Below are 18,691 nucleotides of genomic sequence, written 5' to 3'. Positions count from 1 at the left end.
TATGACAATTTGATTAAAATTGCATTTGTGTCAAAACATTGGGGTCTTTTTTTCAAATTCAATTTGAATTATGCTCGCAAGTGGTTCCCTGAGATTAATCATGATTTATCAAACTGCAGAAATGCGATTCATCTGATTTTGAAAATGTAATCGTTTGACAGCGATCGTGTCGCTTAAGTGAGCAAAATAAGGAGCGGCAACTATTTAGCGTGTTTGTCTTCGTGCGCATGCAGAATGTGCGCCAATTATTTAAGCGGCCACAATACTGGGAGGAGATGCCAATATAATCATTTAGTGTGATTTATTCATGACAAAACTTTTTTTCCAACCGCTGTTTCGCATCTACATTTAGCACGTTCAAAAGGTACGTGCAAACTGGCACAGTTACGCACAAATGGTTTTGAGAAAGCAGGCGATTGTGCTACGAAGAGAGAATAATCCATCCGTGTGCGTTTCAGCATATTTGGACTGTCAAAAATGTAAATATTAGCTATATAGTCTATTCAGCAAGGACATTTTGTAGCTGATGGATGACTTAAGGGGCTGATTGGATCCAGCAGACACCAAAATTGATGAAAGGGTGTCTGCTGCTGTTTTTTAATAGCAATAATATGTCTCCTATATGAAAAAACTACTTGCACTATGCATTTTATTGCGTTTGGATCATTCCGAAATAATTGCCGAAAAAACAACAGCTTTTATGGTTTGCACATGCAATTTAGCGCTTATTATATGGGCCCAAAGTTGACATGCAAGCTGTTTAAACGTAATGTATACACAGTGTTAGCATATCTACTTGTGTTTAGCCTGTTTTAAATGAAAAAATATCAGTTTGTTTAAACAGTTCTGGTCGTGCAACATCTAGCTCAACATTATTAAAATATTTTTCTGAGCTTTTAACATTAAAATAAGGCCAACATTTTTTTTATGTTTATTTTCTAAAAATACTCATGTACACGTGGACATATGTGTGTCAAAATACGTTCCAAAATACCTTTGGTCCTTGTCTTCCTGGGTATCCTGGCAAGCCGGGTACTCCAAGTTTACCCTGCGAGACAATGACAACAACCCAAAGTCAAAACAATGCTAAAGATTGACCGACTCAACTTTTACTCATTAAATAATATATTTTTATATTTTGGGCTTTTGCAGTTTTTCCTTGCCCAGGTGTGGGTTCAGCTCAGGGGACGTCGTTGTGCACTTGTGATGATTGCTTGATATTACTTTGAATATATTATAATTAAAGTATGATGAATACTCCATTTTGGAGTATTATATATGATATATAATAATAATAATAATAATCAAAACAAAACAAAAAAATACATACAAATAAAAAAATATATAAAATAACATCAAATATACATAAATATATAATAATTTTGCAGCAACAAATATTTCAAAAAATAAAGTAATAAATGCATAAATAAATATTAAAAATTATATGATGTATATTATATTTATAATTCGAGGGGGACAAGCAGTAGAAAATGGATGGATGGATAATATAATATATAATATTATATATAACTCCCTACTGGATTAAAATACTCCAAATATTAGAATATTTGTGTATGATACAATGACAACAACCCAAAGTGAAAACATTGCTAAAGATCAATACACCCAACCTTTACACATTAAGTAACATACTTTTATAATTTTCTCATTTGGGGCTTTTGGAGTTTTATGGGTTCAGATCAGGGGATGCTGTTGTGCACTTGTGATTAAGGGCTATACACATAAAATTAGATTTTTGATTGATTGAAAATATTATAATAAAATATGATAAATACTCCATTTTGGAGTATTATACATTATATATAATCATAATACTAAAACAAATAACATGACTATAATTATGAAATAATATAACGCATATATAAATATGTTGCAGCAAAAAATATATTTAAAAAAATACATCGAATTAATAAATAAAATACAAATAATATATATTTAAATGATGTATAATATATAATTATTTAATTACATACTCAATATTATATATAAATTCATATTGGAGTTAAGTAGTCCAAATATTAAAATATTTGAATATGATATGACAACATCTCAAAGTAAAAACTAATGCTAAAAATCAACCAACTTGTACTCAAAAAGTAAATAGTCCTGTATCGTTAAGGCTGAAGTTAAGCCAGCGTTCTGTTGAACAAATAACTCAATCTGTTATTTGCTTCCAAAGGAGCAGCAGTGTGGCGTTCGACCTCGTTAAGCCCGATGATGACGCGATGACACATTTGTGACGCATCGTTGTTCCGGAAGCCCGGAGGAATCTTTGGGATTTTGTCAGGAAAAAAACAAAAACGTACCTTTTCGCCAGATGGGCCGAGGGGACCGGAATCTCCAGGGAGACCAGATCGACCCTTAGGACCTTCGGGCCCGTCTTCTCCTCTGGGTCCCGCCGATCCGAGTTCACCCTGGAGAAAGAGATGTAGAAAGAAGGCATAAACAAACAGGAGCAGCCTTAAGTGTGATGTTACATCTTGATGATTCACAGCATGAGTCCCATCTCTTCAGGGAATTTGCATTCACGTCCAGCTAAATATAGCATGGTAACACACTTTTTAGCGGCTTAAAATTGTCATTTTCTGGTCCGAGCATGTCATCCTCTGCTCAAAATCCTTGCTTTTATCTGGCAGAGCAACGGAAGTCTTGAGGGAGTTTGGAGGCTTTAAAGCGCCATTGATTTCTTTCTCAATATAGTGAGTGTGTGCATGTGTGTGTGTGTGTGTGTTGGTGTTTGAAGTGTAGGCTGAGGCGAGCGTTGATGATTAAGCTCTTTAACAAAGCCACCCTGGAAGCCCAGCACTCCGGGCCCTAACTTGTGGAGGTTACAACTAGAAAGTGGACGAGGCAGCGGCAACGCCAACTTCATGTTTGCTCATTACCCACAATCCCACACACACACACCAGCTGGGATGAAAAACAAAACCGCAAACAAAGAGAGACTTACCCTGTCGCCCTTGATACCCATGTCTCCCTTGAAGCCCAGAAAGCCGTCTTCTCCCTGGCAACGGAGTGATCATTAAGCGAACACCAGGAGTGAATAAGTTTCTCGAAACCTTCAGAAACAATAGTTTTTCATACCTTCTCTCCCTTGTGACCTTTCAGGCCGCGGACGCCATCTGCTCCCTGTTAGGCAACGACATATCGTCAGAAAACGACGCGACAAAAAGCTGGCAGCAACGTCCGAAAAGTAAGTACCGAGCATAAAAGTGTCCAACAATAACATACACATGTGTGATACTGAAAACCTTTGCAGCTGCAATGGCAACAACATAGACAATGCATACAAAGTTAAAAGCAAAAAAAACAAACACAAAATGAGGCAACGATGCACAAATGTTAGCATTAATACCTGTAAGTTAGCAATTAGGAGCAATAAAGTAAAAATCACTGCACAAACCCATGAAAAGTAGCAACATTGTGGAGGAGGAAGCAGCAACCGAGCAGAAAAGGAAGCAAAAGTGTGCAAAATGTACCAACAATCTACATCAGGGATGTCAAACTCGTTTTCATTGAGGGCCACCTCATAGTTATGGCTGCCATCAGAGGGCCGCTTGTAACAACTAATATGATTTTTTTTTTTCCCATGCATTTGAATAATAAATTGTTTTTTCATATACTGTATCAAAAATATCTGTAGATTTTGCAGTAAAAAACTGACAGTCACCAGAATGTTACTGTAAAATATACAGTGTTTTTTGTTTTTACATAAAGTAATACAGGGAAGAGTACAGATGGGGTTTCTTTTTACTGTACCGTATTTTTCTGACTATAAGTTGCAGTTTTTTTCATAGTTTGGCCGGGGGTGCGACTTATACTCAGGAGCGACTTATGTGTGAAATGATTAACACATTACCGTAAAATATCAAATAATATTATTTAGCTCATTCAAGTAAGAGACTAGACGTATAAGATTTCATGGGATTTAGCGATTAGGAGTGACAGATTGTTTGGTAAACGTATAGCATGTTCTATATGTTATAGTTATTTGAATGACTCTTACCATAATATGTTACGTTAACATACCAGGCACGTTCTCACTTGGTTATTTATGCCTCATATAAAGTACACTTATTCAGCCTGTTGTTCACTATTCTTTATTTATTTTAAATTGCCTTTCAAAAGTCTATTCTTGGTGTTGGGTTTTATCAAATAAATTTCCCCAAAAAATGCGACTTATACTCCAGTGCGACTTATATATGTTTTTTTCCTTTTTTATTATGCATTTTCGGCCGGTGCGACTTATACTCCGAAAAGTACGGTAAATTTTACAGGTTTAAAAAAATATATATATATATATGTTTTTTACAACATTAGTGTAAATACAAAAACAGTACAACTGTTGTTTTTTTCAATTCTGGCAACTGATCTGCCATTTTTATTTAATTTTTTTTTACTTTACTTTAATTCCATTTACAGTAAGACACCAAAAAAAACACAGATTTTACCTTAAAAAAAAGTAGTTGTTTTTTATTTAAATTTTAGTGCTATTAAAATCACTGTACATTTTCATATATATATATATATATATATATATATATATATATATATATATATATATATACATGTTAGGTCAGGAAAAAACACGGATGCTATTTCATCCTTACAAGCCTGTTTCGCAGGCTTCCCTGCTAATCAAATCCCCTGCGAAACAGGCTTGTAGGGATGAAATAGCCTCCGTGTTTTTTCCTGACCTAACGTATATTCCGCTCTACCCCGGTATTGAGCACTGTATAACGGATAAGCCACAGAAACCTCGACTATATATATATATATATATATATATATATATATACTGTATGTATATATATATATATACATATATATATATATATATATATATATATATATATATATATATATATATATATATATATATATATATATATATATATATATATATATATAGTACAATTTCATGGATAACTTGCTTTGAAATCATAAGTTAAACAAGTATTTATTTGTATTTTGACAAAAAATTGTTTGGAAAGTAAGATAACATGATATTTGTTGCAATGTTGGATAATATTAAAGTTGAAAAGGTATGCAATTTAATGCAGTACATGTATTTTTTCCATCAAAATAGAAAAACCTAAAATATAAGGTACTTTACTGATGCAAATTTTTTTCAGGTTTACGTGGGCCTCATAATATGATGTGGCGGGCCAGTTCTGGCCTACGGGCCTTGAGTTTGACACCTATGATATACATGTTCGTAACAACACACCAAAATATATCAGCAACAAAACACAAAAAAAGTTATAAAAATTTTGCACCAACACAAATTGAAGTAGCAAAAACACAAACAAATGCAAAATTACGCAAAAGTTAGGAACAACATACAGTATAAGGGCAAGGAGCAACCAAGTAGAAAAGGAAGCAACATTTAGCAAGAAAGAACATGCGTTGGCATCAGCACATGTAAGTTAGTAGAGACAAACAACCCAAAAATAGATGAAACGAGGCAAAGACAAAAGGAAGCAAAAACACAAAAAATAGCAACAATCTGTAGGGATAAGCAGCAACCAAGCAAGAAAGGAAGCAAAAGTGCGCTAAATTTAGCAACAACCCGCCAAAAGCTTTCAGCAACAAAGCACAATAAAATTGTGCCAAATTTAGCTTAAAAACACAAAAAGCAGTAGTTAAAATCACACACAAAAAGTTATTTGCGAGCAAGCGCAAAATTGTGCAGCAATGAATACGTGTTGACATTAACACATTTAAGTTAACAGGAACAAATAACACAAAAATAGCATCAACAAAGCAAAGATTAGTACACAAAATCAGCAAAAATGCAAAAAATAGCAACAATGTGTTAAGAATGAGAAACAACCAAGGAGAAAAGGAAGCAAAAGTGTGTCAAATTTTGCAAAAATCCACACAATGGCATTAACACATGAACGTTAAGAGAGAGAAATAACAGAACAAAAGCAGTAATAAAACAAAATTAGCAACAATGTGAAGAATAAGCAGAAATCAAGCAGAAAAGGAAGCAAATGTGCAAAAATTTGCATCAGCATATGTTAAGTTAGCAGGGACGATTAACGCGAAAAGAGCAGCAACAAAGCAAAAATGAGTACATAAAAGGAAACAAAAACCCAATAAATAGCAACGATTTGTTAAGAATAAGAAGCAATCAAGCAGAAAAGGAAGCAGAGATGTGTGAAATTTTGCAATGTTGCATACGATGGCATCGACACATGTATTGTAAGAGAAACAAAAAAGAGCAATAAAGCAAAAATCAGTGCACACAAGGAAGCAAAAGCGCACAAAAAATAGCAACAATGTGTAAGACTAAGCAGCAATCAAGCAGAAAAGGGAGCAAAGGTGTGCAAAATTTAGCAACAATGCACACGTCTGCAGCAACACACCAAACGATGTCAGAAACAAAGCAAAAGGAAAATGTGGCAAATTTAGCGACAACACGACAGAAGTAGCAATAAGTAGAAAAGCATGCAGAATTGCATAAAAGTTTCATGTTGGCAACAACACACAACAAGTTCTCAGCAAGCAAGCGCAAAAACGTGCAAAGATTAGCAACATACCATACAAAATGTGTCCAATTTAGCAACAACACAAACAGAATTGCACGAAAGTTAGCAACAAATACAACATTTTTCAACTTGATAAAATCCCACTTTTACTCGCATTATATTGTGACCTTCTTGTTGGAATCTTGCATTAGCATGATCATAATATTTATAATCCTTTGTTGCCACGACAGAGTAAACAAGCGTATTTACTCCAGGTGTCTTTTTTGGAATTAAATAGCAAACTTCTGCTCATTTATTGATGGGAAAACAAACTCCTGACGAGGGATGAGTACCGAATCCGGTACTTTTTTTGGCACCGATTCACGTAAAACCAGACGGCGCCTCGTTACGGTACCTGGGCTGCACTCTTCGGCGCTTGCCGATCACCCCAGCAGCACCGAGAGCGGACTCAGGCAAACTAACAACAAAGTAAAGGACTTAAAAAAAACGCTCCAAAGTAAAGCAAGGCTGCGATTTTCCCAAAAATGTGCTAGCTCGTTGCTAACACACATTGACATGCTACTGATTAGCATTAGCGATTTTAAATGCCGATTTCAACGCCTCCAAATTTGTTAATGAAAACCCCAACTAAGATGCACATTACAGTCAAACTGCTGGTACGTAACAAGTACAATACTTACAGTATTAACTAGAGATGAATAAATGCAGATAAATGCTTTAAAATGTAATATCGGAAATTATCGGTATCGGTTGCAAAAAGTAAAATTTATGACTTTTTAAAACGCCGCTGTGTACACGGACGTAGGGAGAAGTAAAGAGCGCCAATAAACCTTAAAGGCACTGCCTTTGCGTGCCGGCCCAGTCACATAATATCTACGGCTTTTCACACACACAAGTGAATGCAAGCCATACTTGGTCAAAGGCCATACAGGTCACACTGAGGGTGGCCGTATAAACAACTTTAACACTGTTACAAATATGCGCCACACTGTGAACCCACACCAAGCAAGAATGACTAACACATTTCGGGAGAACATCCGCACCGTAACACAACATAAACACAACAGAACAAATACCCAGAACCCCTTGCAGCACTAACTTTTCCGGGACGCTACAATATACACCACCCCCTACCCCCTACACCCTACCCCCACCTCAACCTCCTCATGCTCTCTCAGGGAGAGCATGTCCCAAATTCCAAGCTGACGTTTTGAGGCATGTTAAAAAAAATAATGCACTTTGTGACGTCAATAATAAATATGGCAGTGCCATGTTGGCATTTTTTTCCATAGCTTGAGTTGATTTATTTTGGAAAACCTTGTTACATTGTTTAATGCATCCAGCGGGGCATCACAACAAAATTAGGCATAATATTGTGTTAATTCCACGACTGTATATATCGGTATCGGTAATTAAGAGTTGGACAATATCGGAATATGGGATATGGGCAAAAAAGCCATTATCGGACATCTCTAGTATTAACACTTTTTAAGGCGCAACAAAAAACAAAACACACCGCTGCCATTATGGACTTAATGTCATACTTGTACAAGATATAACAACTGGACAGCAGTTATCATAATTACAAAAAAATGAGATTTTATCATCAAAAACAATGAATATTTATTTATACACCTAAAGGTACCAAAAGTTGGTACCATTAAGTACCATTTTTTCAACTTAAAAGCAGATATCAGGTAAAGGACCATTGTCGCTAATAGGCCTCTTGTCAATTTGAATGACTGACTCACCTTCACGCCGCGAGGCCCGGGGTAACCGATGGGTCCTTGGGGACCGCCGGGGCCCTGTAGACACACAATATCAATAACGTAACACAAACACACACAATACGAACGCACAAAAGTTCCATCTCTCCATACCATGTTTCCCTTCTCTCCGTGAGGTCCCTCTTTTCCAGGGTGACCCTGTGAATGATGACAGTCACATTATATCTCATTAGTGCGAAATGTCCCCCATAAACACGACAACTCTCGCCGTAATGAACGAGGACTAAGTCATAAAACGTAATTAGAGGACGGTACAAATTGGAAAGTTTATTCCTCGGTCAGGATTTTTTAATGTGGAGATTGATGGGAGAGTGATTGCACTCCACAGCAGTACATGATATGTACTGGTGCATGTATAGGCACACACACACACACACACACACACACACACACACACACACGGGTAGTAATGTGAGAGTGTGTGAGGTGGAGAGAAAAGGGATTGGAAGCTAATGGAGCTGGAAAAAGCCTGTGATGGCTTTCTAGTGTTGTGACACAGCACGGCGAAGGATATAGATCCGCGCCATCCACAAATGAGGCAAAATGGGCAGTTACTATTCAGACAAATGGACGTTTAAAAATAGAAAAGAGCTATTTGGAGCCTGAAAGCCACCGGGAGGTTGAGATGTGGTATTGTCCTTATATTCTGTTCAGTGGCTACGAGTGTTGTCCCGATACCAAAATGTATTTCGATACTTTTCGGTACTTTTCTAAATAAAGGGCACCACAAAAAAAAGGCATTATTGGCTTTATTTTAACAAAAAATCTTTTAGGGTACATTAAACATATGTTTGTTATTGCAAGTGTGTCCTTAAATAAAATAGTGAACATACAAGACAAATTGTCTTTTATTAGTAAGTAAGCAAACAAAGGCTCCTAATTTAGTCTGCTGACATATGCAGTAACATATTTTGTCAAAATTATGAGGGACAAGCTGTAAAAATGTATTATTAATCTACTTGTTCATTTACTGTTAATATCTGCTTATTTTCTCTTTTAACATGTTCTATCTACACTTCTGTTAAAATGTAATAATGCTGGTTAGCGCCTTGCATGGCAGCTCCCTCCATCAGTGTGTGAATGTGTGTGTGAATGGGTAAATGTGGAAGTAGTGTCAAAGCGCTTTGAGTACCTTGAAGGTAGAAAAGCGCTATACAAGTACAACCCATAATCACTTATTCGTCTGTTGTTTGATACTTTAGATTAGTTTTGGATGATACCACAAATTTAGGTATCAATCCGATACCAAGTCGTTACAGGATCATACATTGGTCATATTCAAAGTCCTCATGTGTCCAGGGATGTGTTTCCTGAGTTTATAAACATAATATGAATTTTTTTTAAAAGAAAAAAATATTGATGTAATTATAGTAGTACTTGGTATCATTACAGTGGATGTCAGGTGTAGATCCACCCATGGCATTTGTTTACATTCAGGGTGCTATCTTGCTGTTAGTGGTTAGCTATTGTATCCTCCTACGGTGTGTAGTGAAGCATGTTTATCTATTCCGCGTCCTGCAGGGATGATACTCGTAAGAAACGTACTTTATTTGTCGCCGTGGAGGCGAGGATTAGTGATTAAGAAGTAGCTAAAACACCGCCGACTGCGGATGGACGTTCGCCGCTAGCTAGCTAGCCATGTCTTAAAGCGGGGGTCCCCAACCACCGGTCCGGGGACCGGTACCGGTCCGTGAAGCATTTGCTACCGGGCCGGAGAGAAACATTAAATAATTTCTAAAGGACTGCATTTTCTCCGACTTAGCTTTGGCCTGTGCCACTAGACCAGGGCTGTCAAACTTGTTTTCATTGAGGGTCACACCGCAGTCATGGCTGCCAATAGAGGGCCGCTTGTAACAGTAAATAATTAATGAATTTGCCTATGAATTTAAATATTTTAAAAAAAAATTACATAAAGAGTAAAAAAAATCGGTGGATTTGACCACTGTTTTTTACAGAAACAAACTGGCAGCTTAGTTGCCAGACTTTTACTGTAAAATATATGGTGATTTTTTTATTATTATTATTTTTACAACATATTACTGCAAATAGAAATACAGTACCACTGTTTAATTTTATTTTGGCCAGTTTTTTTACCATAATAAAATGTAGTACCGTAAAATCATCAACCGTGGATTTAAAAAAACAAACAAACTGACAGCTCAGTTGACAGAATTTTACTGTAAAAAAACAAACATTGGTCGGGTCTTTTTCAACTTACAGTAATATGTTGTAAAAAACTCCCTAAATTTTACAGTAAAATCTATTGGTCATTTTTATAGTGTACAATTTGATGGATAACCTGCTTCGAAACCATAAGTTAAGCATATATTAAGTATTTATTTGGATTTTTACCATAAAAGTTAGAGAAATATAATATTTGTTGCAATATTGGACACTATTTTTTTCCCTGCCAAACTAGAAAAAAAACCCTAATACCTTTAGTAAGAAAATAAGAAAGTAAAGAAAGAAAATATAAGGTATTTTATTGACACATATTATTTCCAAGCTTTTGCGGGCCATATGAAATGACGTAGAGGGACAGATCTGGCCCGCGGGCCTTGAGTTTGACACCTGTGCACTAGACACACCGATGATGTACAATAAAACTCCTCAGACGAAGTTGCCATTTGTTATAACTTTGTGACATGATACAATGCACACTAATGAACATATCAAATATAAATGTGACAGATTGTAGCCACAGAGTGATTTCTATCAGCATTTCATTGCAAAGAAACAAGCCCAAGGCTCCCACTAATTCAGCGTTATAGTGAGTTGTATTTTTCACAAGTGGGAAGCCGGTCACTAAAAATAATGCTTACATTAAACCGGTCCGTGGTGCAAAAAAGGTTGGAGACCACTGTCTTAAAGCACCTCTTCCCGAGGGCGTTTCAGTGTATCAAACAAACAGAAGAAGTCTGGAGCTAAAGTCCTAGTTTCTTTAGCGCAAGACTAAATTATTTAAGAGATATATATTTGTTATTATTTATTATTAATTTTGTTAAAATGTATTTATTTTAGCACTGCGTAATTGTATGTAAATTAATTTTGTATAATTTTTTACGAGTTCCTTTTTTTGTAGTATATTTGATTAGCATTTATTTTGTAATCAGCCTGACCTAAGCCTTTTGTGATCAACACATTCTTTCATATCATTTGACAGGGTTTATCCTGTTAAACTGTGTGTAGGTTACATATAATCATGATATATGATTAGAATCAAGAATAACATTACAAATTTAGAGTTAATAATTGAATGGGCCTGAGCACTTCTGAAGTGGAAACGTTTGGCCCCGAGGTCAAAAAGGCTAAGAACCTCTGCTTTTAAAAATAAAGACAAAAACATAAAAACCGCATCAGTTTGACCAAGTATTAGTTCCAAGAGTTAGTGGACTTACCGGGGGTCCGTCAGCTCCTGGCATTCCTGGTAGACCAGGCTTACCATTGGGGCCCTGGATCAAAGTGAGAAGAGATCATCATCATACTGTCAGGACTACAAGTGTCCTCAGACATCAAGTGTGTAGGCCTCACCTTCTCTCCGGGTCCACCAATGGCTCCTTGGGGTCCAGGAAGTCCCTGCAGAGAAAATTGATAAACAATCCATTTTGTCCCTTTGAATGAATGCAACCGTGTCAACGTTTAGATGAGCTGCTAACCTGAGCACCAGGATTTCCTTGCTGGCCTGATGGTCCTGGTTCTCCTTGAGGTCCCTTTTGGGTGGAAACAAAGATGTCAAGAAGGAATGTTGGGAAACGTGATTATTTCTTAATGTTTTCTATTTCCAATTTAGCTTAAAGGAACAATAGCCATCCATGTTGTCTTGACTTGACTTTCGGTCGTCAAGAACGATTCGGCCCAGGGTTTTTACAGCGCTTGTCATGAGAGATGAGTACCGAATTTGTTACCTGTATAGATACCGACCAAATTGTATCAGTACTACCAGACACCTCCATATTTGCTAATGAAAACTACAACTAAAATGTACATGAGAATTAAATAGCTGGTAAGTACAATATTTACAGTATAAACACTTTGTAGGACTCAACAAAAGACTGGCACATTCAACTTAATGGCAAAGACTACTTCCTGACTAGCAACACACCTGAGACAAGCTGAGTAGTGTAAGAAAACCAAATATAACACCTGGACAGCACAGTTATCATAATCAGCTCACAGATAAATCTTAAAAATATGTTTGTAGATTTTATCATTAAACAAATGAACATTTATTACCACATAAACACACACAAAAGTACCTAAAATTGATACCGGGAATTGGTATCGTATCAGTTCAAATGTAATAGACACACATCCCTAGCTGTCGTGAGGCAATGTCGCTGTAATGATTGCAGTACACGGCAGCTGCCAGAAGAGGCCGCAAGATATTCAGGCCCGACGAGTTTGCTGCACAAACAGGCAGCAGAAACGTCAAAATGTTTCCCTTCTACTTTTTTCCCTTTTGTTTAATTATTGTATCATAGAAAAACAAACTCTTTTGTGTCATTTATCAGTTAGAGTAAAGTAATTCAAGAAAGTAATATTATTTTACTAATTAAATGAGCAGGTTTTAGCTTCAGTAAAATGAAATCCAGTTGATGAATTTTTGCCTCATTCCTGTGAGAATCCTGTGTGTGACTGAAACATTAGGGAGTGGGAGGGTTGGTACATTTATCCAGGGCTGGCTGCAGTGTGCTCAAACAACCACCAGGTAGCATCTGTGAGCAGGTAATACTGTATCATCTCTTTCAGACTTATCAGGTCTCCACATTGAGGAAACGCCATTCTTTCACGCGTTTCTTTACTCACGCTTTAAGTGAGAAAGTGATGATATGTATTTTTCGGACTATAAGTTGCAGTTTTTTTCATAGTTTGGCCGGGGGTGCGATTTATACTCAGGAGCGACTTATGTGTGAAATTATTAACACATTACCGTAAAATATTATATAATATTATTTAGCTCATTCACATAAGAGACTAGACGTATAAGATTTCATGGGATTTAGCGATTAGGAGTAACAGATTGTTTGGTAAACGTATAGCATGTTCTATATGTTATAGTTATTTGAATGACTCTTACCATAATATGTTACGTTAACATACCAGGCACGTTCTCAGTTGGTTATTTATGCCTCATGTAACGTACACTTATTCAGCCTGTTGTTCACTATTCTTTATTTATTTTAAATTGCCTTTCAAATGTCTATTCTTGGTGTTGGGTTTTATCAAATACATTTCCCCAAAAAATGCGACTTACAGTATACTCCAGTGCGACTTATATATGTTTTTTTCCTTATTTATTATGCATTTTCGGCAGGTGCGACTTATACTCAGGTGCGACTTATACTCCGAAAAATACGGTAATTTAATTTGCTTTACAAAGACCTTTGCTTTTGAAACTCGCCTTTCATCACAGCGCAGTCCTTTGGAAATTGATTCAAAGTTAATGTTTTAAATGTTGATGTCGAGCACTTACGATGTTGCCTTTGGGTCCAGTGTGGCCGTCCGCTCCAGTGACGCCCTGCGGGGGACATTTAATTCCACGTTAAGTGTCTGCTTATTACATTTCTAAGCTGCCATGCAGGAACATTAAATCTTCCTGCCTGTCCATACACGTCCATAAATGTCATAGGAAGTATTCTTCTTGTGTGGTTATTAACAAGCTTTCAGGCAAATAGGGAGTGAGTGTGTGTTTTGGGTTACTCACAGGAGGTCCGGGAGGTCCCTGGGGTCCTTTAGGTCCCAGCAAGCCACGAGGGCCCTGAGGATAAAGGTTGGAGAAATCAAATTGAGAACAAAATCACATGAATGATTAAACACCTTTGGCTAAATTTAGGTTTTATCAATTTAACTTCTGTCCTTCGGGAGTGCTCTCAGATTAGATTTACCGCCTCCTAAAAGGAGACGTTTCTAGATATCGAACCAGGGGAGCACACCCTGCTGGGCAAAATTAATAACAGCGGCTATGCCTTCCCTGCCTGTGATAGTGCATGATAGGCTGTCTACAAAACACTCACGGATTCACCGGGAAGTCCCCTTGGTCCGATGTCGCCGTCATCTCCCTGGAAAAGAGGGAAGAAGAGGGTCACGGAATGGAAGGTTAATGAAAAATTGGGGTCTGGGGGCGGGAACAGGTGGGGTAAGGGGAAGGTAATGATGAGATTAGAGGCGCCGCGATTAAAAACATTAAAAGGCGCCGAATGAGGGGACATCTTACCCTCTCTCCATCCTCGCCGGGAGCACCAGGTGGTCCATGGGGGCCTGCTTCACCCTGGAAACAACACACATTGACTTTAACTTCACTTAAATACACCAGGGAGATTCTACTAAATTGTTTTGGGGGGCCACATTTCCAGAAATCTAAGGCCCGGGACGCCAGACTTCTCACTTCACTATTAAGTCTATTCCGGAGAATAGAGTAGACATTTGATTTTGATCTGTTTAATTTGTCAGTTACAGGAGCACCACCCGTTGAATTGCCACAATAATGAAAAAAAGAGAGGACCTAAAACGGAACCTTGAGGAACACTACGAGTATAACTGATTAAGTTGAACAAACGACTACTGACTGTGTCTGAAGTAAACAAGCTTCAGCAACAACGTAAAGGACTTAAAGGGGTGCCCTGAGAAATGCCACAGCTATGTAAAGTTGCTAGCAAAGATACCATGTCAATGCAAATATCTGCAAATGTGTTTACGGTGGTCCCAAGTTTCTAGGTTTTCTGAACTGAAATCACCGGCCAGCAGTGGTATAGACCAAATGATGAAAAAGAGAGGACCTAAAACGGAGCCTTGATGAACACCACTAGTGTAACTAAATAGGTTGAACAAACGACTACTGACTGTATCTGAAGTAAACAATCTTCAGCAACATTGTAGAAGACTTAAAGGGGTGCCCTGAGGAATGCCACAGGATACCATGTCAATGCAAAGATCTGCACATGTGTTTACAGAGGTCCAAGTTTCTAGGTTTTTCTGAACTGAAATCACCGGCCAGCAGTGGAATAGACCAAATGATGAAAAAGAGAGGACCTAAAACGGAGCCTTGAGGAACACCACTAGTGTAACTAATTAAGTTGAACAAACGACTACTGACTGTATCTGAAGTAAACAAGCTTCAGCAACAACGTAGAGGACTTAAAGGGGTGCCCTGAGGAATGCCACAGGATAACATGTCAATGCAAAGATCTGCAAATGTATTTACAGAGGTCCGAGTTTCTAGGTTTTTCTGAACTGAAATCACTGGCCTGCAGTGGAATAGACCAAATGACGAAAAAGAGAGGACCTATAACGGAGCTTTGAGGAACACCACTAGTATTACTGGAGAAGTTGAACAAATAACTGCTGACTGCACATGTGAAGTAAACAAGGTTCAGTAACAATGTAGAGGACTTAAAGGGGTGCCCTGAGGAATGCCACAGGATAATATGTCAATGCTAAGATCGGCAAATGTGTTTACAGAGGTCCAAGTTTCTAGGTTTTTCTGAACTGAAATCAGCGGCCAGCAGTGGAATAGACCAAATGATGAAAAAGTGAGGACCTAAAAGGGACCCTTGAGGAAGACCACTCGTGGAACTAATTTAACTAGTTGAACAAACGACTACTGACTGTATCTGATGTAAACAAGCTTCAGCAACAACGACTTAAAGGTGTGCCCTCAGGAATACCACAGTTATGTAAAGTTGCTAGCAAGGATAACATGTCAATGCAAAGATCAAATGATGAAAAAGAGAGGACCTAAAACGGAGCCTTAAGGAACACCACTAGTATAACCGGAGAAGTTGAACAAATGACTGCTGAAGTAAACAATCTTCAGTAACAACTTAGTTACATACTGTAGATCGCATTGCGGAAAAAACATTTCCAAAAAGGAGAGGACTTAAAGGGGTGCCCCGAGGAACGCTTCAGCTATGTAAAGTTTAGACCCCAGTGTGCTAGCAAGGTTAAGATATCAATGCAAGGATCTGCCAATGTTTTTACAGTGGTCCAAGTTCCTCTATACAACATTAGCACTCTAGTGTTTTTAGGAATTTGCTGCAAAAATGTTTGTCACCCAAGTTTTGAACTAAACTCGGGGGGGGGGGGGGTATGTTGTCATTCCCGGGTCGAATATGGCCCCTGGGCCGCAAGCTGTATGGTATGGTCTTTATTGTCATTGCACAAGTACAACAAAACTTTGTTTGTGTATAGACCTGGTTTACAAACCATCACAACAAAGACTCACTCTGTGTCCTTTTTCACCAGGAAGACCAGCCAGACCATCGAACCCACGATCTCCCTGAAAGAGAAGAAGATATTCCAGCACTTCTGACTGTGGCGAGGAGACACGACAAAAAAAAAGGATCCAGATACCTTCGGTCCAGACTGACCCGGCATGCCTCTGGCACCGTCAGCTCCAGCGCGACCCTGTAAAGGTAACCGTTTTACACCAGAACAATTTCAATATGTGTAGTCTTTTGGTTGCACGTCAGACCCACCCTTCTGCCGGGCTTTCCGGAAGGTCCAGATGACCCCATTGGTCCACGTGGACCCTGTAGGAAAAAAGACAAGGGGGTTTCTTTTTAAAATCGACCAATATGACCAGGAAATATGTGTCACTAAAACTCAAAATGTTGAATTATCAAACCATCGCATTTACGCATGTGTTTTTTTTACTTTCAGTAATGGCCAGTGGTGTACTTCTTTTTACGCTTGTATGAGAGTTAAGTGTTACTTAAAACATTGTTTGGGCACTTTTTGGAAGATCACTGAACGACTGACTCTAAAACAGTGGCCTTGTGGTTAGAGTGTCCGCCCTGAGATCGGTAGGTTGAGAGTTCAAACCCCGGCCGAGTCATACCAAAGACTATAAAAATGGGACCCATTACCTCCATGCTTGGCACTCAGCGTCAAGGGTTGGAATTGGGGTTTAAATCACCAAAATGATTCCCGAGCGCGGCCACCGATGCTGCTCACTGCTCCCCTCACCTCCCAGGGGGTGAACATGGGGATGGGTCAAATGCAGACTATCAGTACTTTAACTTTAACTTCCTATTTCGGGTGTTCACTATTGTCACTATAAACTGTTTACAAATCTCCAAAAAACAGGATTTGTTGTCCCGTAGAAAAAACATACGCTATTGCAGTTTTTTCGTAACCGTAGGCCGCCAAATAAATCTGTTTCTGAGCTGTGGTCCACTCAGGTGTAATACATTTTTCCACCACGTATGGCAGTAATGACAATATCAAACAAAGAGAGGAAGTCTGTAGAGCAGTTTCTTAAGGGCGAAAAATATGACTAATTGTATTGACAGTTTGCTTAAAAAACATATATATTATTATTTATTTATAATTCATTTTAGCACTGCGTGAATAGTGTATGTAAGTTTATTTTTCAACAGTTTGTATGAGTCTCTTCTTTTCCAGTATATTTGATTAGTAACATCAGCCTGATCTAAGCCTTGGTAATAATAGTGATGAAAACCTGCTTTTAAATCATTTGACACGGTTTCATGTTAAACTATGTACTTTCGTTATAATTATTATATGGATTAGTAATTTGCTGTTAATATTTGAGTGGACCCCGAGGTCAAAAAGGTTAAGAACCCCTGCACTATAGGGAATTTTTTTTTTTTAATGTCAAGGTAAGAGTTCTTGAAGTACCTGAGGGCCCGCCTCTCCGGACTCTCCCTTTATTCCTGACACACCTGGAGGACCCTGGATGGAGGAAACACTGATTAGTGACCGCCTTTTCCGTCACCATGCATCATCTTTAACGTGACGCCACGTATACGTACTAGTGGGCCGGATCTGCCAGTCAAACCCATCGGACCGGTCGATCCACGCATCGCCAACTGCACACAAAAGAGAGATTACAAATAGAGAAATATTACTTGGGCGAGATTAGAAAAAAAGTCTCCTTTGGATCCTTACCCGAGCCTGCTGCATGATGGCTTGCATCTGGGCCTCCTGAGCTGACACGGCAGGTCCCTTCTGGCCAGAGTCTCCTCCGGCGCTTAATCGGAACTAAATGGGACGGGAAATCCAAGATAGCTCCAATTCCATTTGAAATCGCTCCCAGTCAGCATATTCAACTTGTTTTTTTCTTTTTGCCTGTAAATGCTACACCAGTGGCACTAATAGGCTGCTGCCAACTGCTACAGCCACCTGGTGGTGACAGGGGAGTATTGCACCAGCCCATGCTTGCTTCTCTGTGACTCCCACGCCTCACAATGTTCCATTTTCTTTACTACACAGCAGAACAGTTAACTCTAGTCAGACAGTCGACACAGGCAGTTTTTATGGACGCCTTTTTTGACCCACCCAAATCTCTTCAAAGCTCTTGCAGCCGTGCAAATGCATCTGGGTTTGATTGGCCGGTGGCCCAATCAACAATTAAATGCAACTATG

At 38.3% G+C, this 18,691-nt stretch overlaps 1 protein-coding gene and 1 long non-coding RNA gene across 4 annotated transcripts in view; one reads left to right on the top strand and one right to left on the bottom strand.

The window, feature by feature from the left end:
• col5a1 (procollagen, type V, alpha 1) overlaps positions 1-18,691 on the bottom strand; it is a 159,598-nt gene that overhangs the window by 49,031 nt on the left and 91,876 nt on the right. For both annotated transcript variants that reach the window (XM_061966501.2, XM_061966502.2), the window contains exons 13-31: positions 18,215-18,307; positions 18,079-18,135; positions 17,945-17,998; positions 16,780-16,833; positions 16,655-16,708; positions 16,527-16,580; positions 14,520-14,573; positions 14,320-14,364; positions 14,010-14,063; positions 13,779-13,823; positions 11,962-12,015; positions 11,837-11,881; positions 11,704-11,757; positions 8,399-8,443; positions 8,270-8,323; positions 3,106-3,150; positions 2,972-3,025; positions 2,328-2,435; positions 995-1,048 (exon numbers count right to left, since the gene is read on the bottom strand). In XM_061966501.2, the coding sequence (XP_061822485.1) occupies positions 995-1,048; positions 2,328-2,435; positions 2,972-3,025; positions 3,106-3,150; positions 8,270-8,323; positions 8,399-8,443; positions 11,704-11,757; positions 11,837-11,881; positions 11,962-12,015; positions 13,779-13,823; positions 14,010-14,063; positions 14,320-14,364; positions 14,520-14,573; positions 16,527-16,580; positions 16,655-16,708; positions 16,780-16,833; positions 17,945-17,998; positions 18,079-18,135; positions 18,215-18,307 (1,077 nt within the window). The remainder of the gene's footprint in view (positions 1-994; positions 1,049-2,327; positions 2,436-2,971; positions 3,026-3,105; positions 3,151-8,269; positions 8,324-8,398; positions 8,444-11,703; positions 11,758-11,836; positions 11,882-11,961; positions 12,016-13,778; positions 13,824-14,009; positions 14,064-14,319; positions 14,365-14,519; positions 14,574-16,526; positions 16,581-16,654; positions 16,709-16,779; positions 16,834-17,944; positions 17,999-18,078; positions 18,136-18,214; positions 18,308-18,691) is intronic.
• LOC133610336 (uncharacterized) overlaps positions 1-18,691 on the top strand; it is a 37,045-nt gene that overhangs the window by 12,488 nt on the left and 5,866 nt on the right. For both annotated transcript variants that reach the window (XR_009815850.2, XR_009815851.2), the window contains 2 exons: positions 3,130-3,214; positions 16,547-16,716. This is a non-coding gene — a long non-coding RNA (uncharacterized lncRNA). The remainder of the gene's footprint in view (positions 1-3,129; positions 3,215-16,546; positions 16,717-18,691) is intronic.

This window comes from Nerophis lumbriciformis, linkage group LG11, assembly GCF_033978685.3.
Source record: "Nerophis lumbriciformis linkage group LG11, RoL_Nlum_v2.1, whole genome shotgun sequence".
NCBI classification, from domain to species: domain Eukaryota; kingdom Metazoa; phylum Chordata; class Actinopteri; order Syngnathiformes; family Syngnathidae; genus Nerophis; species Nerophis lumbriciformis.
This window is presented reverse-complemented; position numbering and strand designations above follow the sequence as displayed.